This window comes from Hyperolius riggenbachi, chromosome 7, assembly GCF_040937935.1.
Source record: "Hyperolius riggenbachi isolate aHypRig1 chromosome 7, aHypRig1.pri, whole genome shotgun sequence".
NCBI lineage: Eukaryota > Metazoa > Chordata > Amphibia > Anura > Hyperoliidae > Hyperolius > Hyperolius riggenbachi.
The window spans coordinates 36,460,210-36,488,119 of record NC_090652.1 but is presented as its reverse complement, the minus strand read 5'-3'; the positions used below and the strand labels follow the sequence as shown (position 1 = coordinate 36,488,119).

The 27,910-nt window shown below is 46.0% G+C and overlaps 1 protein-coding gene across 3 annotated transcripts in view; it reads right to left on the bottom strand.

The window, feature by feature from the left end:
* LOC137524252 (nuclear factor 7, ovary-like) overlaps nucleotides 1-26,161 on the bottom strand; it is a 53,117-nt gene extending 26,956 nt beyond the window's left edge. The window contains exons 1-4 of one of the 3 annotated variants that reach the window (XM_068243896.1): nucleotides 25,646-26,161; nucleotides 20,355-20,429; nucleotides 14,618-14,781; nucleotides 4,513-5,085 (exon numbers count right to left, since the gene is read on the bottom strand). In XM_068243896.1, coding sequence (XP_068099997.1) covers nucleotides 4,513-5,085; nucleotides 14,618-14,781; nucleotides 20,355-20,429; nucleotides 25,646-25,820 — 987 coding nt within the window. In that variant the 5' untranslated portion in view covers nucleotides 25,821-26,161. Of the gene's footprint in view, nucleotides 1-4,512; nucleotides 5,086-14,617; nucleotides 14,782-20,354; nucleotides 20,430-24,903; nucleotides 24,976-25,645 lie in introns of those variants that run through there. The other 2 variants (XM_068243897.1, XM_068243898.1) reach the window with 2 other exon arrangements.
* Nucleotides 26,162-27,910: the final 1,749 nt, after the last annotated feature.

Here is a 27,910-nt window from a genome sequence, read left to right as displayed (position 1 = left end):
TGGACAAACAACTAAAAGTCATTTGTACACATGTACGGACCTGACAGTCGTTTGAACGACAAATCGCCCAACCGATCCGCTGAGCAGATCGGGCAAACCAGCTGTTATTCGATCGACAGCGCGTACACACGTCCAACTTGTCGGTCAAACGACAACTTGTCAAACGACAAGTTGTTAGACGTGTGTACGTACCTTTAAAGGGATCTTAGCAGCTTGTGGTTTCAAACAGCTGAATGGACTTCCATGATTGAGAAGGTATCCCCTCCCTTTTCACTGCCATTATCCTGGGTTGGTGGGAAGTTCAGAAAGTGTGACTTATTTTATCTGTTTGAAGCACAGAGTCCCCCCCCCCCCCACCTCCCTAATGCTGAATGGGTTTGTTTGATCTCAGCTTCTGGGCAATTAAGTCTAATTAGAAAAGTCCTTATCGGCCTTCCATTTTCTGCTGATTGCCATGGAGGAAATAGAAGAATACTGCCCGTAATTACCTTTAGTGAGACATTTTTAGCATGCATTTTAATGTGTCTGGGATATAAAAATGATGCTCAGTTCTCTCTAACATAATAGCCTGTAATAAGACCAGGCATATCTAGGTTTCTCTGGAAACGTTTGTGTGTGGTCTATAATCAGGGGAAGGTTAGCTGTGTTGAGTGCAGTATTCTCTTTGATGGAGTTTTAATACTACCTGGGATGATATGTTCTGGGGGTCTCGTGGCCCCCCTGCACACCTGGGCGGAGCTACAAACAGCAAATAAAATTTCACCCATTCATGTCAATGGAAAAAATGGAAAAGGCTGCCATTCTCACAGTAATCAAGCCAGAGTCCCCACACTTGGCACAGTTGGTCACTTGGTGACCGAGGTTACAAATGCAGGAAAAGTGGGCGGGGCATAAAACAGCCAATCAAATTTCAGCCGTTCATTTTAAATGGGAAAATGTAAACTGCAGCCATTCTTAGACTGTTAATCGCAGGGTTCTCAAACTTGGCACACTTGGTCACTGGGTGACTTAGATTAAGATTCAGAAAAGTGGGTGGAGCCTACAACAGCCAATCAAAAGTAACCTATTGATTTTTAAGGGGAATATTTAAACTGCTGCCATTCTTACACTGTTAATGGCAGAGGCTTCAAACTTGCTACAGTCTGTCTTTGGGTGACTGGGGTCCAAATTCACTAAAGGGGTGGGGCCACCAACAGCCAATCAGATTTCCTTGGTGGATAAACTGCTTCCATTTACACATTTTTAATGCCAGGAACCTGAAAGCTCACAAACTTGGTCATTGAGTGACTATTTGTCCAGGTTACAAAAAGTGGGCGGAGCCAAAACAAATTTTACTGGGAAAATATAAACTGTAGCTATTCTTACACCGTTAACGGCAGGGTTCTCAAACGTTGCACAGTTGGTCACTGGGTGAATGAGATTAAGATTTTGGAAGGTAGGTGGAGCCTACAACAGCCAATAAAAATTCACGTTTTGATTTTCAAAGGGAATATTTAAGCTGCTACCATTCGTATACTGTTAATAGCAGATGCCTCAAACCTGGTACAGTTGGTCACTGGGTGATTAGGGTTCAAATTCAGAGAGCGAGCAAAGCAAGGATCCCAAAGCTGATAAACTTGATAATTGAGTGACTGTATGTCAAGGTTAAAAAAAGTGTGCGGCGCCAGCAACTTAATTTTTTACATGGCAGGGTTCCCAAACTTGACACAATTGGCCACTGGGTGACTGGGATTAATATTCAGAAATGTGGGTGGAGCCTAAAACAGCCAATCAAAATTCAACTATTGATTTTCAAGGGGAATATTTACATTGCTACCATTCTTACACTGTTAATGGCAGAGGCCTCAAACCTGAGACAGTCAGTTATTGGATGACTGGGGTCCAAATTCACTAAAGGGGGTGGAGCCAAAAACAGCCAATCAGATTTTTTAGATTGATTTCAGCCATTCTGTTATTGGGAGGGTTCTCAAACTTGACACAGTTGGCCACTGGGACTAATATTCAGGAAAGTGGGTGGAGCCTACAGCAGCCAATCAAAATTCACCTTTTGATTTTCAAAGGGAATATTTACATTGCTGCCATTCATACATTCTTAATGGCAGACGCCTCAAATCTGGTACAGTCAGTCACTGGGAGACTGGGGTTTACATTCTGAAAACAGAGCGGGCCAAAAACAGCCAATCAGATTTGTTTAATTTCAATGGGAAAATGCAACTTATTGATGCCAAAGACCGCACAGCTCATAAACTTGATCATTGAGTGACTGCATGTCAAGGTTAGAAATAGTGGGCAGAGCCAAAAACAACTAACTTTTTACATGGGAAAATATAAATTGCAGCTATTCTTCTGATGATCTATCTGCTGCCAATCTGACGAGTGTATGGGCACCTTTACACTGTTAATGGCAGGGTTCTCAAACTTGACACAGTTGGTCACTGGGGGACTAGGATTATTATTCGGAAAAATAGGTGGAACTTACAAGAGCTAATCAAAATTCACCTATTGATTTTCAAGGGGAATATTGAAACTGCTGTCATTCTTACATTGTTAATGGCAGAGGCCTCAAACCTGCTACAGTCGGTCATCAAGTGACTGTGGTTAAAATTCACTAAAGGGGCGGAGCCACAAACAGCCAATCAGATTTACTTTTCTGGATAAACTGCTTCCATTCACACAATTTTGATGCCAGGAACACAAAAGCTCACAAACTTGGTCATTGAGTGTGTCAAGAGTACAAAAAGTGGGTGGAGTCAAAAACAGATTTTTCTGGGGAGATTGTAAACTGCAGCCCTTCTTCACTGTTAATGGCAGGGTTCTCAAACTTTGCATAGCTGGTTACTGGGTGACTGGGATTAATACTCAGAAAAGTGGGTGGAGCCTAAAAAAGCCAATCAAAATCACCTGTTGATTTTCAAGGGGAATATTACAATTGCTGCCATTCTTGCACTGTTAATGGCACAAACCTCAAACCTGGTACAGTTAGTCATTGGGGTTCAAATTCAGAAAAGGAGACAGAGCCACAAACAGTTTAATTTTTTTGGGAGAATACAAAGTATTGATGCCAAGGACCCCAAATCTCACAAACTTGGTCATTGAGTGACTGTGTGTCCAGATTACAAAAAGTGGGCGGAGCCAAAACCAAATTTCACTGGGAAAATGTAGACTGCAGTCCTTACACTGTTTATGGCAGGGTTCCCAAACCTTGCCCAGATGGTCACTGGGCGACTGAGATTAATATTAAGGGAAGGGGTGGAGCCTATAATAGCCAATCAAAATTCACCTGTTGATTTTCAAGGGGAATATTTTAATTGCTGCCATTTTTACACTTGTAAATAGCAGATGCCTCAAACCTGCTACAGTTGGTCTTTGAGTGACCGGGGTTCAAATGCTGGAGAGGGGCGCAGCCACAAATCTGATTTGTTTAATTCCTATGGGAATATACAAATTATTGATGCTAAAGACCCCAAAGCTAACAAACTTGGTCATTGAGTGTTTGAGAGTTAGGGTTAGAAAAAGTGGGCGGAACCAAAACCAGTCAAATACATATCCGGGCAACGCCAGGTCATCAGTGGGTGGAGGCAAATACAAATTTCATTGGGAAAATGTAAACTGCAGCCATTCTTACACTGTTAATGGAATGGTTATTAAACTTTGCACAGTTGATCACTCAGTGAATGGGATTCATATTCAGAAAAGTGGGTGGAGCCTACAAAAGTGAATAAAGCTTCACCTATTTCTTTTCAAGGGATTATTTAATTGCTACCATTCTTGCACTGTTAATGGCACAGTCCTCAAACCTGGTACAGTTGGTCATTGGGTGACTGGGGTTCAAATTCAGAAAAGAGAGTGGAGCCACAAACAGCCCATCAGATTTTTTCATTTCAATGCAAATCATTGATGCCAAAGACCACAAAGCTCACAAACTTGGTCATTGAGTAATTGTGTGTTAGAGTTAGAAAAAGTGGGTGGAGCAGACACTAGCCAAATACATACCCGGGCAACGCCGGGCAATCAGCTAGTTATTTATATAGCGCCGACTTCTTCCGCAGCACTTTACATAGTATATTGTAAATGGAATGAGTTACACAACTGTCTACTCCTAGTGTATGGACCATCATCTCACTACAGGAAGGAGTGTATTGATTCCTGGTTTCTATAAGTAGCCATCAGCAAGGAGGCGTGGCTTCGGCTAACAGACCAATCACTCTCTCTTTACAAACCCATGTGACTAATGGGGGTGTTTTTCAGAGACTATGAGGAGGCAGTTGCAGAGTATCTATGGACTGGTACATAAAGTAGTTTTAGTATGCAAAATGCTGTACTTTTTACAGAATGCTTTAAATCTATTCAAATAAAATGTGGATTCACATTTTTTTAAAAAATTCAGTAATTGAAGAGTTAAATAACATCACCCAAACCAGTAGTTAATCATTTTCATGAAGGGATGCATACAGCAAGAATACTAATCTCATTTCATAATTTCCTGCCTTGGACGAGTACTAGAAGACTTACTCTGTACATCTCCACTGCATCTGAGACAGGCAGGAACTTGTGACCGGCGTGTTTCAGGGAGTCCCGACAGATAATGCAGCTCAGGACTCCATCATCCTTGCAGAAGAGCTTCATCTTCTCGTCGTGCTCAGGGCAGATTGGGTAGACTTCGGACTTTCTTCTCTGTACAGGCTTCTCCGGAGACAGAATGGTGATAGCACCAGCTGTCTTCTTCACCAGGTTGACTAGTGCTCGGTTAGTGGTGTACGCTTTCTTAGTCATGACTTCATTGCAGTCAGGACAGGTGAAGGTGTTCTCATCCTTCCAGGCCTTGTCCAGGCAGTCACGGCAGAAGTTGTGGCCACATGCGACCATCACAGGACCCTTGAACAACGATTTGCACAAAGGACAAATCAAGTCCTCGTCAATATCGTCAGATTCCACTAACAGTTTGCTTGTTGCTGTTTTAATGCTCTCGGTGATATCTCCGGATGCCAACTTGCTGCTTTCTGGTGCTTCCAAGACCTCAGCAACATCTCCAGATCCCACTAGTTGGTCGCTTGTCGGAGTTTCTGTAATGTCAATCTTTGCTTTCTAAAGGGAGAGAATGAATTGTGAAGGGATATAGGAGATAAAGTTGAAACACCAGCAACAGAGCCAAGAGTATTCATACATACGGTCACAGCCACTGTGACCCAGAAATCTCAGCAGTTCATTTTGACACCACGGCAACCGGCACTTACTGGCTATCCCATAAACCTCCATGTTAATTGTGACTGGGGAGGTAGTTTTTGGTGCAGTGACTTCAGTGAGTAGTGGTGGCCACTGGTAAAGGTTTGGCTAGTTAGCAGTTTGGCAAATGGACTTCGGAAAAAAGAGTGATAGGGTAACCGATGTAAGGGCTCGGCAAGCAATGGATTTGGCGTATTGGTAGAGAGATTAGTGTCATGTGTATCTGGAGAAAGGTTAGAGTAAAGCTGGCCATACACTAATTATCACTCTATTCTTTTGTTTTCGATGGATATGATCGAAATGATGATCGATATTACAATCTGACTACCGTATTTTTCGGACTATAAGACGCACCTAAGTTTAGAGGGCAAAAATCAGGAAAAAAAAACAAAAAACAAATCTAGGTGCGTCCATGGTCAAGGAGTGTCTTATAGACCTTTAACCTCCCCCCAAGATGTCTCGAAGATGCACTGCCGAGCTACACTAACCTCTGCTGCCCCCACCAATTACAATATCCCCTGATGACCCCACTCCAGCTACACTACACCTCACTAACCCCTGATATCCCCCACCCAGCTACACTATACAAACCCCTGCCCCCCCCCCCCCCCCCCCCCAAACCTAGCTCCACTAACTAATCACTACAATTGAATTGAGCTCTCAAGCATTGCAGTGGCAGCTGCTATAACGCACAGGACCACCGCCAGATCATGCTGCCTGCTGCTGGCACAATCGCCTGGACAGGTACATTGTAACATTCGGACTATAAGACGCAGTAACTTTTTCTCCCCACTTTTGGGGGAGAAAAAGTGTGTCTTATAGTCTGAAAAATACAGTAAATACCAACATTCTAGACCTATCTTTTGTAGCCTTTAAAAAAAAAAAAAAGGGATGATTAAATAGATTGAATAGTGTATGGCCAGTTTTAGGCTTTTCGGGAGAAAAATTAGTGTTAGGCATATCGGTAGGAGAGAGAGAGTGTGAGCATGTGTGTAAATTGACGGCAGTTACAAAAGTATGCCAATAATCCATCTTAACGTATATGTGCCAAAATCTATTATAAGGCATGTCACAAATATAGGCATTTGAAGGTAACTGAAAAAAGCCAGATTTATTTTCCGAGAAAACAGTCAATACACATTGCATAAAGTTCGACTCCAGCCACAAATATTTTAACAGTCCTGTGCAAAACTCATTTCATGTCTGTGTAGAAGCTCCTGGGTGCTGGCTACTTCTTTTACAACAGACTGTTGCTGCTGAAGGCTGCAATCTTAAAGAGACTAACAAAATGTTGAGCCTTATTTCTTCTAACCTATAAGTTCCTATACCTGTTCTAATGTGGCCTGTCTTACTGCAGCCTTTCCTAGTTGAACAGTGTCTGTATTATCTCTGTTATATGATCTAATCTTCTCTCCTCTGTCGGGCTGAGGCAGTCAGGCTAGAATGTGCTGTGCTGCTTGTGATTGGATAGAAGCTATACACACCTTCTCCAGGCCCCCTGCACACTCTGTATGACTCACACACTGAGCCAATCTCAGCCCATCACTTGCTATGTTTTGTTTGTAAACACTGCCTAAAACTGGCAATTACAAGCCAGGATTGCAGCAGGGAGCGGCAGAAACAGCACAGCGGGGCCCAGGAGAACATACTGAATAGAATGGTATGCTTTTTATTGTAAGAATTTTAGAGTATAGATTCTCTTTAAAGAGTCAGTCTAAGCCCCACCCATTGCAGCCTGAACAGCAGGATGCCATCGAAGGAACAGCCCCTCCCAAAGAGCCTGAAACTAGGAGCTACATACAAAAACTAGATTTCTGTTCCACAAAATGATGTTTTGTTTCAGTCCTGGGTAAAAACAATGTCAATACGAGTGTCCCACCACAACATCCTTCCACCACCCACTACGTTAGACCTCTGAAAATTATAACAAAAGTCCTCTCTGCCCTCTTCGCTTGAGAGTAGGCTGCCTACCTGCATGTCTGTACAGCATCTGTTACCAAAACTATCAACTAAAATCTATAGTCAATCACCATTCTGGCAATCAGTTACAGAGTACGGTACCTTTATGCAACTTTAGCAGCGTTTTTCTCAGATATATAAAATGAACTTCTCTCTTTTTGTTATTGATTTTCCTCTTAGGGAGGAATGAGTCAATGATGGAATCATTGTAGCACGTTCCCATGTGGTTAAAGAGGAACTCCAGTGAAAATAATGTAATAAAAAAGTGCTTCATTTTTGTAATAATTATACATAAATGATTTAGTCAGTGTTTGCCCGTTGTAAAATCTTTTAAATCCCTGATTTACATTCTGACATTTATTACATGCTGACATTTTGGCAGGTGAAGTAGCTGCTGCATGATTTTTTGGCAGTTGGAAACTTTTTTCCCACAATGCAACAAGGTTCACAGACAGGAAACTGCCAGGAGTACCATGGTCCTTCAGAGTTTCTTGTGGGAGGGGTTTCACCACAATATCAGTCATACAGTGCCCCCTGATGGTCTGTTTCTGAAAAGGAATAGATTTATCATGTAAAAGGGGGCATCAGCTACTGATTGGGATAAAGTTTAATTCTTGGTCGGAGTTTCTCTTTAAGCACAGGGCTGTGGAGTCGGAGCAATTGTTGGGTACCTGGAGTTGGGAGTCGGTGGTTTCGTAAACTGAGGAGTCGGAGTCGAATGATTTTTGTACCGACTCCACAGCCCTGGTTAAGGGCCTATTTCCACTACACGCAGATTGGATGCAGGAAAACTGACTCCAATGAATGTCTATGGGCCTGTTTCCACTAAACGCGATTTTTCTGATGCAGATTTTCCCGTAGGCATTCATTGGAGTCAGTTTTTCTGCATCTATTCTGCATCCAATCTGCATCCAATCTGCGTGTAGTGGAAATAAGCCCTAAGCATTATGCATCATACAGTACAGCAACACAACACGCACAGAGTGATCGTAGCATAAATATTTGAATTTACCAAGATACCGCATAATTAATTTGTACCTAAAACATTTTGTAATTTGAACTTTTTACTTACCATATTTGCCAGCATATAAGACTGTTTTCTCCCCCAAAAACTGAGAAAAAGTCCCTGCGTCTTATATGGTGAATGCAGGGAATCCCCAACTTAGGAAAGCCTGCCGATTCATACTGCCGCCACGTTGGGGACGGCCTGCATTGGCACCCCGTGTCTCCTCTCCCCCCGCGCTGTCTCTAATTAGCAATGTAGCAGCAGTCTCTCACGTAATCCGTGTCTCCCGCAGGGATCGCAGACCTTTTCTCTTCCGTACTCCTCCTCTAGTAACGGCTTACGCTGATGACGCAATCAGCAGAAGCAGACACTAGAAGAAGGAGACGTGCAGGACAGGACTGCACTCGCTGAGGGAGCCAAGGATTAGGAGAGACTGCCACTACACTGCCACTTAGACCCGGGAGCAGAAAACTGCATGGGGGAGTGGAGATACGACGGTGTGTGTTTGTGTGTGTGTGTGTGGGGGGGGGGGGGGACAACGGGGGAAGGTTACACATGGATAAAGGAACACACTGGGGACAGAAGGGGACACCTATTGGGGGGGAGGTGAACACATCAACAAGACCATCCAGGATCATGGAAACACCAGGGTGTGTGTGTGTGTGTGTGTGTGTGTGTGTGTGTGTGTGTGTGTGTGTGTGTGTGTGTGTGTGTGTGTGTGTGTGTGTGTGTGTGTGTGTGTGTGTGTGTGTGTGTGTGTGTGTGTGTGTGTGTGTGTGTGTGTGTGTGTGTGTGTGTGTGTGTGTGTGTGTGTGTGTGTGTGTGTGTGTGTGTGTGTGTGTGTGTGTGTGTGTTCTGCCCATCCCCTCTAAACCTAGGTGTTTCTTATTGTGACGCGTCTTATACAGCAGCAACTACTGTACCCTAAGGCTTCTTCCAGCCCCTAGAAGTTTGTGTGGTCCCTCGCCTCAGTGGGGCAATGCTCCACTGTCCGGCTTTGTCCTCTGTAACATTCACCGCCCCGGCGGCTTCTGCACATTCCCACCACTTGTGCAGAAGCCACAAACAGCTGGACAGCGGAGCACTGCATAACTGCAGCGAGGGAGCACACAGACTTCTAGGGGCTGGAAGAAGCCGCAAGTTAATAAAGCTTTATTTCCGACACTCATCTCGGACATCCCATAAAGTGTACCGTAGACAAATGAACAGAAGGATTTTTACTTACCCCAGGCTTATTCCTGCCCCCTGTAGTCTGTCTGCTCACTTGATGTTCTACCAATTCCCTGTTTTGCAGATCAGCCCTGTAACGTCTCCAGCTCAGCCGCAGACTACTGTGCATGTGCGGTCCTGGCCATGCGCACCACCCAATCACGCTCCCGTAGCTGGGAGGGTTTTGTATATTTCATGAAAGGAGTTCTGTGGGGGGGGAGATCCGCCGTTCTCCACTGCCGGCCCCGGTCTAGCGCGGCATGCCATCCAACTGCGGCTGCGCGCCTGCTCGCTCTCTCCTCATCGGAAGCTTACTTTGTATTGCACATTAAGCTCCCGATGACGCGAGTGGGTGCGCGCATTATTCATCTTGTTAGACTAATAACTGCCCGGTGCCGGCAGCGAGGAACAGCGAATCGGAGGAGGACGGCGTCGGACATTACTGCTAAAGGGGGCTGATAGAAGCCCCAGGTAAGTGTCTTTTTATCCTCAGCCCCCCCCCCCCCTCACAGAACCCCTTTAAGAGTAACTGTGCTTGCACAGAATGCTTGCGATGGAGGAGGCCACGGCCTGAAACAGCAAATGCACCAAGGCCTGTAACCCAGCTGGATCCTGCACTTCACAGCAACATAATGAAGGGGAGTGAAAGGACATTGAGGAAGCAGAAGAACTACATGAGGCTGAAGGAAGCCCCAGTTAGGCACAAATCCTTTTCTCCCATTTGTCTCAGGTTTAGTTTAACATGACTCTTCAGTGTTCTCCCCAGGCCCTTTCAGCCGGGTGCTCCACCCGGCTAGTTTTGGTGAGCTCCTGGCTGTCATCGGCTTACTTCCTCCTCTGCTGTAAGCAGAATTGTGCAGATAAGCACCAGCCCTGTATGCTCTCATCTCGCCCTACCTGGCTACTTTTTAATGCCACCCGGCTGGAAAAAATTTCTGGGGAGAACACTGCACTTCCATTTCAGCCTGCTGCTGGGTATAATTTCTGAGATATGCTTTAGAAGAAAGGAATTTGAGGCCTGTGAATGTTTGCATCCTTCTTTCCGTGTTCAGTGATTACTTCATTCATGAACGTCAGGCTAAGTCACAGCTACAGGGAATGGATAATGCCAAATGTCACACCCCAAGTGCAGACACGCCTAATTCAGCTCCAGCTAATTGCAGCAGAGCAATTGCAGTAGTTATATTATTTTACAATGCTTTCCTTTTGCGTGGCCTGAAGGAAATCGTTTTTACTTTACTTTCGAAAGTGGAGCCATTTTACAGCAGATCAACTACGTTTATGAGAAGGCTCTGATGGGAGCAGTATCTGGCCACAATTCACTAACCTCGCCTCCTGTCTTTCATAAGGATTCTGAGCTGTTTTTCCTTTTATCACTTTGGTGAGAAATCTTTTAATATTTACTAAAGCTGCCCATATATCACATGATGTATCAGCAGATCGATCTGGTCAGAGAGAGATCTGTTGGCTGCCCATACACCGCAGGCCGATTCCCGATCAACTTCCTCCGGAAATCAATTCGGAATTGGCCTTGTGACAGCGCATCCCAATGCTGCTCCCCCAATGTTCAAAGTGCCCCACTGGTGGCCAGTGCACTATACAGTATCTGTCCGTGTCCGCCGCTGGCTCCATCTATACAGGCACCCACGTGGTTGCCGGAGTAAGGTGGCCACCAGGTGTGACATCACACACACGCCCATGTGTACGCCAGCAACCATGCGGGACGTGTGTATGGACAGAGGACAGAGCCGGACAGGTACTGTATAGTGCACTGGGCACTTTGAACATTACGGGTGACAGTGCTGGGGGTTTCGTCCAGGTCATCCAGGAGTTTATTCGTCACCTGACCGACCGCGATGGTCCAAAATTTGTTGTCGTTGATCGTGCATGCACTTGGCAGCAACGATTTTCATTCGATTTGATAATAAATATTGAATTGAATGCTTGATTGGCCGCCTAGCCGCTAGACGTATGGGTACGTTAAGCAATTTACCTCCTGAAATCCTTAAAGCCCCATACACGTCGCCTCAGCCAATAGTCAGGCATGTGTACAGAGGCCCAAGATCAGCAACACAGAGGTGCCAAGCATCAACCAGACCAGACGCTGTGTTGTTGCTCCTGTCTTTATTGCCTGAAGAAGCGGGTCCCTTTGCCCATGAAACGCGTTGCGACTTTATTGGGAGCAATTGAATAAATTATGTATATTTATTTTTGAAAAAACAACAGCCTTGTTGTCAGTTTGTGGTTAGTCGGTCCACCGCCGCAACCTAAACATTTTAAACGTTTTAGCCTTTTTTATCCTCTCGGCGCCTCTGTACACCTGCAAGATCAGCAACGGCTGCTTGGCAAGTGATCCGCCCGAAGAATCAACTTGGCCGAGCAACTGCCATCTTCTCTGAAGACGCTGCTCCATCGCGTGACATCACGTATGTGGCGCTACACAGCTGACATGCCGGCCCAGTGATGTCCCCCAAGGGGGAGTTGTTAGGGGTGTCCTTAAAGGGAACCAGAGACGAAGCTTATAAAAAAAAAAAAAAAAATAATAGGAAAAGATTTAATCCATACCTTCCTCCAGTCCCATAAGCCTGGATCGCTGCCACGCCGCCATCCTGCGCTGCCTCTATCGCCGGTACCGGGTCCCGTCACTTCCACTGGACGCGACCAGTCTTCCGCATGCGCAGCGGCTCCCTCCGGCTCTTTACGCATGCACAGTATGGAGAGAGTGCACTGCGCTTGCGTCGACTGGCCATAAAGACGGGACCCGGTATCAGCGGACAGAGACAGCGGAGGACGGCGGCGAGGGAGCGATCCAGCCTGATGGGGCTGGAGGAAGCCCCAAGTATGTATAAAACTGGTAGTTAAATCGTCTCTGGGTCTCTAAGTTAAGTGCATCTGGGTCTCTAAGTTAAGTGCATCCTTAAGTTAAGTATTCAATCTTAAAGTGTAACTAAACTCAGAACTTCCTCTCTGATCTAAAAGATTAGCCACAGCATGATGACCTTTATGAAAGAAAAAAAAATCATTACAATTTACTACAAAAAAAAAAAAAGACTAATAGCTCCCACAACCTGAGCAATCACTTATCGCGCTGGCGGTTTATTCTGTGAAGTGGTAATTTGGTCCGGTATAGCACCCGACCAAAAGTCTGAGAACTTTGAAACAGGATCTAGTTGGCTGGGCATACACATCAGCTGAGTGCCACCTCGCTCTCAGTGTTCTTGGCATCATACTGCGATAAGGCCGGGAGTGCGGAGAGAGCGGTGACATGCGCAGCCAACTAGATCCAGTTCAAAGGTCACCGACTTTCTCTGGTAGGGGGGGTCAATACGGGACTGAACTACCAGTTTTACTCCTTGGTATTCCTTTAAAACACAGGAGCCGAACTCCAGTCCTCGAGAACCATTTCCCTGGCAGTGTTTAGGACGTTCTATTTGATGAACACCTTTCCTGATTCACACTCACCAATTATTTTGAGCTGTGCCAAAAATGTGCGAGGACCTCGGTCCTTGAGGACTGGAGTTCGACATCCCTGTGCTAAACGTTAAAAAAAGTAGGTTTAATTTTTTATTATCTCAGCTGAATGACACAGCTCAGAGCCACAAACTATTGACTTTTTGTTTTATGGCTGTAATTATGTTGAGGGTTACACTATAGTCCACCTAGGCCCTGACTAGAGGGAAACTCACTTGCATGCTTGAACGTTTAAGAGCCAGTACACACATCCAATTTTGATTGTCCAATCAGAGATATCAATCAGGCAGATTTTAGTATGCCCGGAGTTTAACTTAAACAACTTTGCCAAGTAGTCGTAGATGTGAGCAAGGAGCTTCTAATGAATGTTAGCATCAGCCTGCTGTGTTTTTGGGCATCCTCATGTACACAGAGCAAGCAAGGCATTGTTGGTATGAGTGGCTGAGAAATGTTCTTGATTGGCTCGTTTATTACTATAATGCTATGAATGACAGGAACTAGCCAAGCAAAAGATAGTGAGCCCATTCCTGAGGGCGCCTTTATGGCCGGAGGTGGTCACCACATGTTATTACCTCATGTTTATATTATCAGGTCGGCTGCAATGTGTTCAGGCAGCTTCATAGTTATAGAACGGACATGTTATGCTTCCATTTATTTCCAGTAGGTGATTTCCTTGCCTATAGTGATACTACATAGATACTACTATAGTGCTGGTAATGTCTGCACTATGTACAGCAGCTTGACAAATTCCTGCGCACTCGCTCTACACAGTGGTTCCACCTAATTATCTGAAGTATTTGTCAGGCACAGAGAAGCGTTGTTACTTTAGAATTTGCAGAAGGGAGATGACATTTTGTCCATTGAGAAGGGGAAACATTTGCATCAATAGGAAGTGGCTGGGCTGCCTGATCAGCTAATCACTTCTGCAATTGATATTTAGCAAAAGTTTGCTGGATACGTGTGTGTTCAGTCTGCCGACCTATTTGCTCTGGTGAGCGGCATAAGGCAGCCAAGAATAGTTCAGGAGGCCACAGCCCTTCATGGGATGTAGCACCAAAGTAGTAATTGAGTATGGATGTCAAATGATAGGACTTAAGCCATCTGCCATACTGCAGCAGCTCTGGCCACTGGGCAGATTCGTCCATCTCCATTGTTCAGACTCTGCAGTTGAGTCAGAGGGAGTTCCACATGTGTTTGGAAAAGCAGTGCAATAGAACTATACTGTGTGGCAAGGCACATGCTGAAGAATTACTGTGTATATCCTCTATTACTTTGTGCCTGCTAGTGCTAACCTGGCTGCCATTTTGCCTCCATTATGCAAATTGTCCTTGACAGCGATATCCCAGCTATTTAGCTGCCATTTTGTCTCCATTGGACACATTATCCCTGCTAGTGGTAACCGTTGCCGTTTGGTCTCCATGATTACTGCAGAAGTGCACAAAACACAGTTCTCTTCTCTGTGTGCAGCATCCATTTACTAACATATACATTGAAGACCTGTTTTATTATAGGCTAGATAACAGGTTCTCTTTCCCAGCTAGAGAGGGAGCTGTATTTTATATTGTGCACCTCTGTGGCTAGTTACAATAAGACTGAGCAGCCACCATTTTTTGTCAGTGAAAATCCACCATAATGCCAACTAGTGGTGGGCCTCTGGTAGTGCACAGTCAGTGTGACAGTATGAGGCGCTACCAGTGGGGCAATGGGTAATCCTAATATGCCAGAGCTGGCTGGAGAGCCTTGCATTACCTTCGCCTTAGGCTCAGCATCTTCATCTTCCTGCTTCTGAGGTGTATTTCCATCCTCAGGTGCCTCTGGGTCCTCCCCATTGGCCTCATCCTCCTCCTCTTCCTCTTCTGCTTTGGTGAGCACCAAGCGGGGTTTGTCCACCCACTCGTGTCGCTGGCGGGTCACTGCGGAAAAAGTGAGCTCATAACAGGCGGGTTCATAACACAAAAATATGCGGAGTTGTGCGGGTAAGTGGATCTAAGTATAAATTTACCACAAGAAGACTTCTATAGAAGACTAATACTAATGTTCACAATTACTTACAAACTCGAATACACAGCATAGGTAACTATGGAGAATATACACTATTTCACTTTAGTAAACTTATAAACATCTACAAGAAATTATATAAATCAGTAACCAGTTTCTCCAATTCATGAGGAAACAGGATTTTTTTTCAGCAGCAGCCAGCTCCATTTATATCAAAGAAAAACTCTAAAGTGGGGCACAAGACAATCTTTGGTTCCTAGATTTGTTCTTCCCTGTATATGCACAAAATGCCTCACAACAGTTCCTGCAAATCAAGAGACTGCTGTATTTTGTAAGGCTTCCGAGTCCTCCAATCATGTCTAAGACACGCCCCCTTTACAGGCTTGTGCAAATGTGTGATGTCACATCCCCCTTTCCCTAACCCAGTGTTTCTCAAACCTGTCCTTGTGGCTCCCCAACGGTGCATGTTTTGCAGGCAACCTCAGCTATGCACAGGTGGGGTAATTATTGTCTAAGCTGCATGGAATCCACCTTGCTGAGACACCAATTCCCCCACCTATGCATAGGCGAGATGCAGAGTTGGGGAGTCACGGGGACGGGTTTGAGAAACACAGCCCTAACCAACTGGAGCAGAGCTCTCACACAGATGCAACATACCATCAGCGGAAAGGGCCAGCTCTAAAATTAAATTGGACCAATAAAACTGTCAGTAGGTACACCTGACTGGCCCAGTTTAAAGCTGCGTACAATTTACATGCAATTACAAATTATTAACATTTAGTCTCTAGCAACCCCTCTCCCGAAATGTTCTTGCATCCATGGACTACATCTCCCAGCATGCATTGCAGCGGGCGCACTCAAATTCCCAGGAAAGTCCATAATGTGGCACAGCTACGGTCAGTCCGTGGAGAATTTAGCACCTCCCATGACGAGAGGAGCATCAGCCCTTATAACAACAACAGATACTTACCTAAGCAGAGGGAAGGCTCTGTGTCCTGAAGAGCCAGGTTCACACAGGCGTCTGCCGGCCAAATGATTTTCTGCAAGCGTGCAGAAAAGCGTTTGACATCTTTCAGCGGGTTTTCCTCCCCGCAGGAGGAGGCGCGGCGGTAAGTGACCCTCAGCTAAAACAACTGGGAAAAAAATGGGATTGGAACATGGCATTCCCACAAACGACGGCCAACTACGGTACAGACGAGTACCACAGCCGGCGGGAAAACACCCCGTAATCAACCATGTGAACTGGGCCTTACTGTCTCTAAGTGGCTGAGAAACACACAAAAGCGAGCACTGTAAAAGCAGCGCAGGAAATTTGGGCGCAGCTGGCGCCACCAGAGGCCGTAATAGAAATGACGGCTATAGCAACGCTCAGTGAGTAATTTGGGCACTGTCAAAAGACAGAACACAAATTACTGCAAAAACACTTTAAATTGGCCGACAGTAATAGCTGGAAGCCGAATTACATCTGTCCCCCACTATCCATGGCGGCCGGGACAGGAATAGTAATTAGCGCCGCTGGAGCTTGTGCAGGAGCAGGGTGAGCTATATACCAGCTGTATCCTGCGCCCAAGTCTCCCGGCGGCTGAATAATAGGTATGCTGAGAAGGGGGGGGGGGGGGGGGGGGGGAGGATAAGATTAAAAGTTCAACAGCAGTCAGTATGGGAGCTGAGTAACACTAATGTACACCTAAAGTAATAGAAATTTTTTTTTTTTTTTTAAAGTCATACTTATCTAAGACATGGAAGCGTCTGAATAGAGCAGAGGGTTCCCGGATCATCCTGCAGCCACAAGATTTAGTGTAGGGACCCATTAGCCTAACTCAATGCAAGTCAAATGCATTTTTTCCACCCATACACCCGGACGTGGATTAGCAGATCCATACAGGGCGACAGAGGCTTAGCTAAACATTATAGGGCCCCTTAGCAAAAGTTTTATGGGGCCATCATATCTAGACACTTGAGCAATGCTACCTGTCCCGACCCTATGAATATGAGTTGATTGGTCAATTTCCATTCTCATGCAAAGTACACTGTGTATAGTCCATGGGCACTGTGACAAAGTCAGAGGGTGGAGCAGCAAAGCCTAGTTAATAGTGAACACCACTTGGACCCCCTCTTCAAGGCCTCATAGCAGTTGCTATGGCTATTGCTATGCCCCTGCTGGGCGAGTACGGACCATGGATGCCCAGTAGAACGAATGTGCTTTAGCACGGCCAGAAGAAACCCATCCGACTTGCCCTGGGTTGAGTGGTAAAGAGGGTCCCTACACTGGATCAGTAGACTGCAAGAGGTTTCCAGGAAGTGTCTGGCACGTATGTTTCTTTTTTTTTTTATACTCTTTAAATGTACTTTAATGTTATGAATGTCTCAGATACATGAATGTGTTTTTTACATTTCCATTTCAGCACTTAAAAAAAAAAAAAAAAAGTAACCTGAGATGGACAGGAGAGAAACAAAATATACATACCTGGGGCTTCCTCCAGCCCCCTCGCCATCCTCCTGCGCCGTCTGGATCTTTGGCAATTTGTTCCCGGAAAGTCCTCCATTCTGGGGCGTAATGTGCATGCCCAGCCCCCATCGTTCTGCACCAACTAGGGGACTTTCTGGGGGTAATCACCGAAGATTCAGACTGCTCACGAGGACAGCTCGGGGGTGATCAGCCTGGAGGGGGCTGGAGGAAGCCTCAGGTATGTATATATTTTCTCTCTCCTGCCCGTCTCAGGTACACTTAAAAGTGAACCTGAAGAGAGCCGTAATAAAATAAAAAAAGCTAGATACTCCTCTATGTAGAAGGCAGTCACTGGACCCCACAGAGCCTTCCCGGTCCTTTCTCCATGCCCTTGCTCCACCCATGCCCTCCAGCTGAAGATATCCTCATGCAGGCATTGGAGGTACTCCCATCCCTGAGTGCTTCAGAAGATGAGAGGATCCGTACTGTGCATTCATCTTCAGAAGTACGAGACTTCTGAGGAGTCCCAAATGCACATATTTTAATGAGGCATATCAGTGACACGAGGTGACAGAGGGAGGAGCGGAAGGGCTCCATGTAATACCAGGGGCGTTGCTAGGATCCCAAGATATCCGGGGCACTTTTGGGCACTCAAGCCCGGAAAATGGGTATGGCAATGCACAAAATGTAGGTGTGGTCATGGGTAGAGCTAAGTTTACATGAACTTAACAGCTTTGTATGTAGGCCTGCCCAGCAAGATGTTGGATGAAGCCCCCGCCCCCCCCCCCCCCCCCCCTCCATTAACGCACACACAAAAAACCAGCATATCACAAATAGGCAGCTTCACTTAAAGAGAAACTGTCGCGAAAATCTTAAAATTTAAAACACATACAAATAAGAAGTACATTTCTTCCAGAGTAAAATGAGCCGTAAATTACTTTTCTCCTATGTTGCTGTCACTTACAGTAGGAAGGAGAAATCTGACATTACTGACAGGTTTTGGGCTAGTCCATCTCTCCATAGGGGATTCTCAGCATGGCCTTTATTCTTTATAAAGACATTCCCTGAAAAATCTTTATAGACGCTAGCCAGCCTCCCTGCTCACTGCACACTATTTTGGCAGTTGGACGGAGCAACTGCCATTCACTAAGTGCTTTTAAAAATAAAGAAAACCCTGAGAACCCCCCTATGAGAAGATGGGCTAGTCCAAAATCTGTTGGGAATGTCAGATTTCTACTACCTACTGTATGTGACAGCAACATATGAGAAACGTAATTTATGGCTCATTTTACTCTGGAAGACACGTACTTCTTATTTGTATGTTTTAAATGTTAAGATTTTCGCGACAATGATCTTTTAACATACCCAGGCAGAGTTACCTGGCTTCTGTGCTGACTGGTCTGGCTTTCTGCTGGGCAGGCTGCCCTACTGCTAGGTTCTCTGGCAGTTCCCCTACAGCATTCTGACCTTGTAGTGGACCTCCTCCCAAGCTCCCATTGAGGCACCGCAACTCCCAGGATGCCCCCATAGAATAACCACAGCTGAATGAATACCCCCATGAAGGCACCAAAGCACCCAAAATGTCCCCATAGAGGCACAACAGCACTCAGCATTCCCCCCATTGATACACCACAGCTCCCAGCATTCCCGCCTCTGAGGCACCACAACTGACTGCCTGGGGAACATCCGGGGCACGTGCCACTGATATTTGGGGCTAGCAACACCCCTGTAGGATACAGAGCCTTTTCTCGAAATCGGAATCTAACGTTTATTTTTTTTACAGCTTGCTTCCGATTTGCTTTAAATACAAAATGAAATGATGGACTTTCAGGAAAGCCCTTTTTGGTGTTATAAATACACATTTTTATCTCATCAGTTTATGGTTACTCATTACTGTATGAAAGCTGTATTGCCATATCTGATCTGTACTGTGGCCTGATCATGGTTCTCGCCACATCACTTCCTGTTCCTGTCTGTGCCCTGGAAGTAAGAGGGGCATCCCAGGAACAGAAGAGAATGCACGAAGCAATGATCACATTACACCTACGAGTCATGCAATTATTATAAGGTTTCACGCAGCGAATGCAGAGCTGGTTGTACACAATATGCAGAGTGCTGGGGAGGAGAGTTCATAAGCAGAAAGCAGCCAGAAGGAGCTCATGGCTCTACAGAGGAGCAACATTAGTGATAGAATGCAATTACAGGTCATATAGGCTCTTTTTCCTATTAAAAATGTAAAAACTGAAGAGGAACATTAAAAACAAATATAAAACTATTGAAGCACCAAGGCAAAAAGTGAGGAACTGTGCTGAGGAGAGATCAGCAGAAATCAACCAGCAACACAAGATGCCTAAAAACACTTGTTAAGAGTCACAATCATCACAAGTACAAAAATGAAAACGGAATAGCAATTTGCACATAATGCAGGGAGACACGAAACTTGCATGTAATCAGTTCGTTTTGTATTTACACCTGCAATTCAACCAGGTCTATAGACATACAATATAGCACAGTCTCCAATCAGAACAACTGAAATGTTTTAAAGCGGACCTGAACTTCCTCTCTGCTCGAAAAGATAAGCCTTCCTCTGGATCAACAGGGATATGTGAGGGAGCAGGCTGGAGTTGTACTTTGTTCTCTGGTTGAACTCGATGGACGTATATGTCTTTTTTTCAACCAAAATAACTATGTAACTATGTAACAGCATAACCTTTACAGAAAAACATTTCTTTGTTATAGCTACTTCCTGCTTTCATGGAAGTAGACATAGGGTTAACATCCTGTGCTTACAAATTAGCAGCTCTGCTGAGGCAACCAGCTGAGAGATCAAATTACAGCTGTGATTAGTCACAGAGTGGGGGTGGGATTAGACAGGCTAAACTCTCTAAATACATACAAGGTGCATTTCTCTGTTTTTCTTTTCTGTCCTGTGCAAGAGTTCAGGTCCAATTTAAAGACCTTAAAGGACTGTTCTTGCACTAGTGGCCATATAGAGTGCAAGCTTCTAGGCCCAACACTAGAGACACAATATTTACTCACAGCCAACATAGCGCACATAGAACTCCTCTCTCCCGGCCTTCTTGTTCATCCTGGTTTTCAGGACCTCAGCGTCATCTGCAACAGGAGAGGAGGAACAATGGGCATTACTCACAAAGCTTTTCCACCTTATCTATGTTACATTTTTAAGCTCACAAAGAGCAAAAATATAAAATATTTAAGGTAAGAAAAATAATATTGAAATGAAGTTCATCAGGAACAACTTACTGTTAGTGATCATTTTGCTTGTAAATGTGCTAAAGGGTTCTTTTTATTAATCAGGAGGAAAATAAGTTATTTATGAGAAGTTTTGTGAATTGACTTCAATGGTTCTAGACCTTAAGGTAGCCATACACTGGTCGATTTGCCATCAGATTCGACCAACTAACAGATCCCTATCTGATCGAATCTGATCAGAGAGGGATCGCATGGCTACCTTTACTGCAAACAGATTGTAAATCGATTTCAGCCTGAAACCGATCACAATCTGTTGTGGTGGTGGTGGTGCTGCCGCCTGTATACCCCCCCCCGCGCATACAATACCTGCTCCGCCGGCGCCACTCCAGTCCCCGGAGTCTCCGGCCCCGGCATGCTTTACTTCTTCCTGCCCGGCAGGAAGTTTAAACAGTAGAGCGCCCTCTACTGTTTAAACTTCCTGTCGGGCAGGAGGAACTGAGGCATGCCGGAGACCAGCGCGGACACGGAGCAGCGGTGACCGGGGGTAGTCGTGCCGGCGGAGCAGGTAATGTATGCGGCTCTATTGCGTCGGTCGTCGGATACTCGAACGCCGCTAGCGACGCGCTCCCTACCCGCAGGCGATCGACGCTAATTTTCCGCACGGAGCGATCGGACGAAAAGGATCGAAATTCGGCATGTAGCGCTAACGATTAGCAGCACATTCGATCCCAGTGATCGAATCTGCTGTCGAAACGGTGGCAAATCGGGCCAGCGTATGGCCACCTTTATTCTTGCCCTTCTGCGCCTCTGAATCGCTCTCAGCTAATACATAACCACTTCCAATGGCTCCATCTTCTCTGTCAGCAATGATCTGAGAGCACCTAGGTACTGACAGTTTGTCTGTGAGCCTTGTTGCATTGTGGGAAATAACAGTTGCTTCCAACTGCCAAGCAACCAGTATCTCCCTCTGTGCATATGTATAGATAATCTATACAAAAAGCAACCTTTTAGCTAATCACAATATTAGGGGGTGTGGTTATGATGGAGCAGATTGTTCTGTACACACAGATCGACAACCAGTATAATGCTAGATACACACATTCCATTTTTCGTTCGATTGATCATTCCTGTCATGTCCAATATTACTTTCAATCATTTTACAGCTCAATTTCTCGTAGGAATGAATGGAAACTGATAAAAACAGATAAGAGAATCAAGCGGGAAATCAAGTGGAAAAATGAATCGAAAAGGAAAATCGACCGAAAAAAAATGCATCGTGTGTACCCAGCATAACAAGCTACAACTCTTTATTGAAGAAAACTTGCAGGGATTAAATCATACACCACTGTCAGGAAGTGCAGCTTCCTTACAAGAGGAACACAGAGTGTATACAGGAAATGTCACAGGGCCTGTTTCCACTACACGCAGACTGGATGCAGAAAAACTGACTCCAATGAATGCCTATGGGAAAATCTGCATCAGAAATTTTGCGTTTAGTGGAAACAGGCCCATAGACATTCATTGGAGTCAGTTTTTCTGCATCCAATCTGGCCTGGTGCACACCAGAGGAGTTTTTTACCTGAGGTTTTTTTTACAAAACCTCATTGCTCCAGTGTGCACAGACACATAGGATAACATTAGCAGCAGATTTAAAAAAAATTCAAAACGCTCAGAAAAACTCCTCTGGTGTGCACCAGGCCTCTGCATGTAGTGGAACCAGGCCCATAGAGATCATCATCAATGACCTCTTGCGGTTTCTTTACTATACTGCAGTTTCGGTAATAATCCTGTTGATACTTCCAACAGGTCATAGAATATGGCAGTTGGTGCTGTTTTTTTTTCATGTCTACCAGTAGTAAATATGATTAAGTGCAGGCTGATTGTGGATTAAAACAAATTACATGGCGAATATCAATAATTTCTTGATCTCTCTCCTATTTCTTAACTTCTGCTTTTGCAATGTATTCATTTTCCCCCCTTTTCACTACAGTTTCTCTTTAAACCAGTTTAGAAAAACCAGAGGGTTTTAAAATGAAGGCTTGTTCTAAAAGAAGGCTAAACTTTAAATCAGGGGTCTCAAACTCGCGGCCCGCGGGCCATTTGCGGCCCTCGATACAATATTTTGTGGCCTTTGCCGGCAAAAGCTTCCTTATAGTTTGCTTCAGTGCTCCCAAGTAATCTGCCGCATCCCCGCCACTAAACGAGGGCTGCAGAGCACCCAAATCGCCCGGGGGGCAATCCACCGGCATTTCCTGGAAGGGGCAGAGCTTTCAGCTTCAGCTCTGCCCCTCCAGACGTCAATCGCCGCACAGATCGCCGCCTCTCTCCGCCCCTCTCTGTATAGGAAGAATGAGGGGCGGGCAGAGGCGGCGATGCGCCGCGATTGTGAAATTCCTTATGCGGCCCAGCCTCATCCTGACTTTGCCGCCTGCGGCCCCCAGGTAAATTGAGTTTGAGACCCTTGCTTTAAATGAACAAATTATAACATTATTATTATTAGTATATATGGTACTTATCCGTTAGCCGGGCGCATCCTCTAGGTGGCGACAAAACTCCACCAGAGTTACATCTTTCCCTACTATCCATGTCGGCCTGGAGGGGGAATAGTAATTAGCGCCACCTGCCGCATGCACCCGGCTAACGGATAACCAGAGTATATTGTCTTTCTGATCGGGCACTGATCGGGTCTGATCGGGCACTGCACGCAGCTAGCAAGGTGCTAGCTGCGTGCAGCAAAAAAGAAAAAAATTATGCAAATCGGCCCAGCGGGGCCTGAGCGGTGCCTTCCGGCGGCATAGCCCGAGCTCAGCTCGGGCTTACCGCCAGGAAGGTTAAGGTAGTGCATATGCTTGTCGGAACAAATGAGTTTTTAGAGAGTGTTTAAAAGTAACAAAGGTTGGCGAGTGACGGATGTGTTGTGGGAGGGGATTCCAGAGAAGGGGTGAAGCGCGTGCAAAATCTTGTAAGCGTGAATGTGAGGAGGTGATTCTAGAGGAGGACAACAGAAGATCATGTGCAGATCTGAGATTGCGATTGGGTTTGTATCTGGAAATTAGTTAGGATATGTATCGGGGAGAGAGATTGTGGAGAGCTTTGTAAGTTAGGGTTAGAAGTTTGAACTGGATCCTCTGGTTAATTGGCAGCCAGCGAAGAGCTTGACAGAGAGGGTCAGCAGAGGAAGATCGAGAAGAAAGATGAATGAGACGAGCAGCTGAGTTCAGTACCGACTGGAGCAGTTTGTTAGAAGGTAGTCCACAAAGTAGTATGTTGCAGTAGTCCAGACGATAAATTATAAGAGCATGTATTAACATTTAATAGTCATATCATGTAGTGTATGTATCGTAGTCTAGGGCCAATTTAGTGGGAGCCAATTGACTTATCTGTATGTTTTTGGGATGTGGGAGGAAACTGGTGTGTCCAGAGGAAACCCGCATAGACATGGGGAGAACATACAAATTCTGTGCAGATATTGCTCTGGCTGGGATTCGCACCAGGGACCCAGCGCTGCAAGGCGAGAGCGCTAACCACTACGCCAAGACCTACGCATGCCAAATCTTTATTGAAAATTACAAATAACTCACATTTTAGCCTGCAACGGCGATAACTTTACAGACATGGCAGACAATTTGTTAGATGCCGACTTGCAGCCATGACAGTGGATCACTGGTGACCACAAAACCCAAGTGTCATTTTTACACAGGCTTCTTAAAGGAGTACTGTAGGGGGGTATGAGGAAAATGAGTTGAACTTATCCAGGGCTTCTAATGGCCCCTGCAGACATCCTGTGCCCGCGCAGCCACTCGCCGCTGCTCCAGTGCCTGTCTCCGGTTCACTTCTGGAATTACCATCTTTAAAGTCGGAAAACCACTGCGCCTGCGCAGCTGTGTCCTCGCTCCCACTGACGTCACTGGAAGTGTACTGTGCAGGCACAGACCATCCTGGGCCTGCGCAATACACTCCTGGTGACGTCACTGGGAGGGAGGGCGCGCCTGCGCAGGCGTAGTGATTTTCCGACTTTAAAGTTGCAAATTCCGGAAGTGAACTGGAGACAGGCACTGGAGCAGCGGTGAGTGGCTGCGCGGGCACAGGATGTCTGCGGGGGACCATTAGAAGCCCCGGGTAAGTTCAACTCATTTTCCCCCTATTGGAAATTGGCCTTAAAAACCCTGGCTGGCTCCAGGTTCCTCCCCATTGCTGAACCAAGCATGCACAAGTGAATCACGCGTGTCCAGTGAAAGAAAGCAGTGGCTACGATATCCTCCTTTTACTCAGAACTTGCACACAACCAATCCAAAAGTGTTCATGCACAGCCATGGGCGCTTTCTGAAGAACATTTCAACTGTTTTCAAGTGTTTTTCACTTCATGTGTACTTACCAGTTCATCTACAGATGCCCAATTACAACTTTCCACTGACTCTGATGCTGAACCAGCCCTACGGTGACCTCCTCTCCCCTCCCACTCTGGTGGCATGGTGACCACCTCTCCCCTCCCACCCTGGTGGCACGGTGACCACCTCTCCCCTCCCACCCTGGTGGCACGGTGACCACCTCTCCCCTCCCACCCTGGTGGCACAGTGACCACCTCTCCCCTCCCACCCTGGTGGCACAGTGACCACCTCTCCCCTCCCACCCTGGTGGCACAGTGACCACCTCTCCCCTCCCACACTGGTGGCACGGTGACCACCTTTCCCCTCCCACTCTGGTGGCACGGTGACCACCTCTTCCCTCCCACTCTGGTGGCACGGTGACCACCTCTCCCCTCCCACTCTGGTGGCACGGTGACCACCTCTCCCCTCCCACTCTGGTGGTACGGTGACCAATTAAATTATACTGATTATAAGGCCCACCTATTAAACAATGGGCAAATGGGCGATAGGCCAAAGACCCCCCCCCCCCCCTCACCCCATCCCATATGCAACGCATCTCGCCCACGTGGGTCCCCCACCACTGTCTGAAGTCTATGCACAGAAGTACTGCTTGCTTGGCAGTTGAAAAAGCAGTTATTTCCCACGATGCAACGAGGCTCACAGACAGCAACCCGTCAGGGCCAGACACACATGCAGGGATTTGATTATGTAGGATTTACATTATATTACAATAGATGTAGATATACTCACGGTAGGAGCCGTCCTGCCTCCTGCAGGGGTAAGTGGCCCCGATCTCCACGGCGATCTCCTCGAGCTCTTCATCCTCCTCTTCCTCCATCTCCTCCTCGTTGTTCTCGGCCTCCTCCTCTCCGGCTGCGAGGACGTCCATCTTCTCTGCCTCGGTGCGCTTCGCTGCGGCGGCCATGGCTGGCTAAAGATCAGTCACGTGACGAAAGAAGCCCGGGGAGCAGCGCGAGGAAAGCTCGGCAACAAGGCGGAAACACTCACCACGACTGTTTCCGGTGTGATGTCGGATCACACCACTACGTCACCAGTCTCCAGGGGGCGTCGCCATCTTCCCGGAGACAGAATCAGGCGCTCCGAGTAGCTGGTCTCCGAAAAGATGGCCGCTGTGTCTTACTTGGTGAACGCCCCTGAGAGGAGTGGGCGGGGTGTTAGAGCATGTCTCGCGCATGGAGGGGCGGTCACTCGTATATATAGAATAATAGACTACTAGACTCCTCTCAGTCTCAGTGCTGCGTGAGGAGATTCAGCGCTGCTCGTGCCGCCTCTCTTTTCCCGCTCTTTGTCTGTCACGTGATCGATTCACAGTCATGTCGACGGGGAGGAGAAGGTCACCGTGCAGGTCGGGGCCACATGCTCCTGCATATTCCTGCAATTCCCGCCTTCCATGAGGGAATTATTGCAGCAAATGTCCTTAAAAAATCAGCCAGATGCTTACCTTAGGAGAGGGAAAGCTCTGGGTCCTAAAGAGCCTTCCCTCCTCATTATTATTGTTTTTAGTATATAACGCTGATAATTAGTTCCACTGCGCTTTACAGAGTGTATATATAGGCTCATCACTAACTGTCCCTCAGAGGAGCTCACATTCTTATCTCTACCATGGTCATATGCCTATGTATTAGTGTTGTCCGGATCATGAACGATTCAGATTTTTGATCCGAATCTATTTTGTGAGTCGAATCATCAAAATAAGTGATTTGGATCGCAAAAGGGGCGGGGTCAGGAATGACACGCTCCCTGGCTGTGGGGTCCTGGAAGCAGAGCAGAGATGGATCGCTCTGTTGGATGGGAGCCGACAGGTAGATGAGAGAGAGGGGACATGGGTGCCACTGCCAGATATGTGTAGAGCACACATACTGGCTGAAATGTGCTGCTCGTTATAGGCTGTCTGTTCCTAGTTGTGCACAGTGAATACATTGGAAACTTTTGGCTCAGTTCAGCAACTTTGCAAGCACTGTGATTGCAGCGCAATATGATCCTCCTGCACTGCTCTAAACAGCTGCACTTCACCTCTGGGAATGCTTTCTTTCACTGTGCAACGCTTCCATTCAAGGTACACAGATGAACATATAGGTTAAATGTATGTAAAACATATGATTGCAGCATGTGGGTATTGTGTGCAAGCAAACATTTCTGCTAGGTATAGGAAAAGGAAGAGGAGACCGCTACACTCACATGTATGACCAAAGGGGAGCACGGAAATCAGTAGCCAAAATCCATATGAGACGAAGGAAGGAATCCCGCTGCACCAGTTGGTCGGGTGAAAAATAGAAAATCCTTTATTGATATTTCAATCCATCATCAGTATTGCAATAAAAGGCTCACGCGTATCGGAGCATAGAGTAGCTCCTTAATCATAGCATACTAACATGAGTGTGTTAACAGGTTATATAGTGCAGTCGGCCACACCCCTAGAGGTGTGAGCCCTGTGCTTAAAGGTATACATAACATAGTATTAAAAGGTGATTAATGACACCATAATGCATATATAAGATCTTCATTTAAAAACAATAGATACAGCATGACATTACTTCTTAAAAACCTACCAAAATATCCACCCAATGTCTGAAATAAACTGCAATATCGCACATACACTGGATGATATTCATAGTTGTTAATCATAGAAAGTATTTAGATCCAATCTGGAATTTAATCCTGTAGGGGATCGTGTCCCCAATTTCCAGATCCAGAAAGCCTCCCGTCTTAGGAGCCTCCCATAGATATCCCCTCCCCTCTGTGGGTGTGATATTTTTTCTATACCATGAAATCTAAAGCCTGCCATGTTGCCTGAATGGACATGGAAGAAGTGCTTAGAAACACTCGAAGTATGGGAAATATAAGCTGCATTCCTCTGACATCTCCCTGCACCATGATAGTGCTCAGAAATTCTCTGGCGGAGAGGGCGGGTGGTACACCCCACATATTGAACCGTGCACTCCACACAAGTAACCAGGTACACAACGTTACTAGTATGGCAATTAATATATTGTT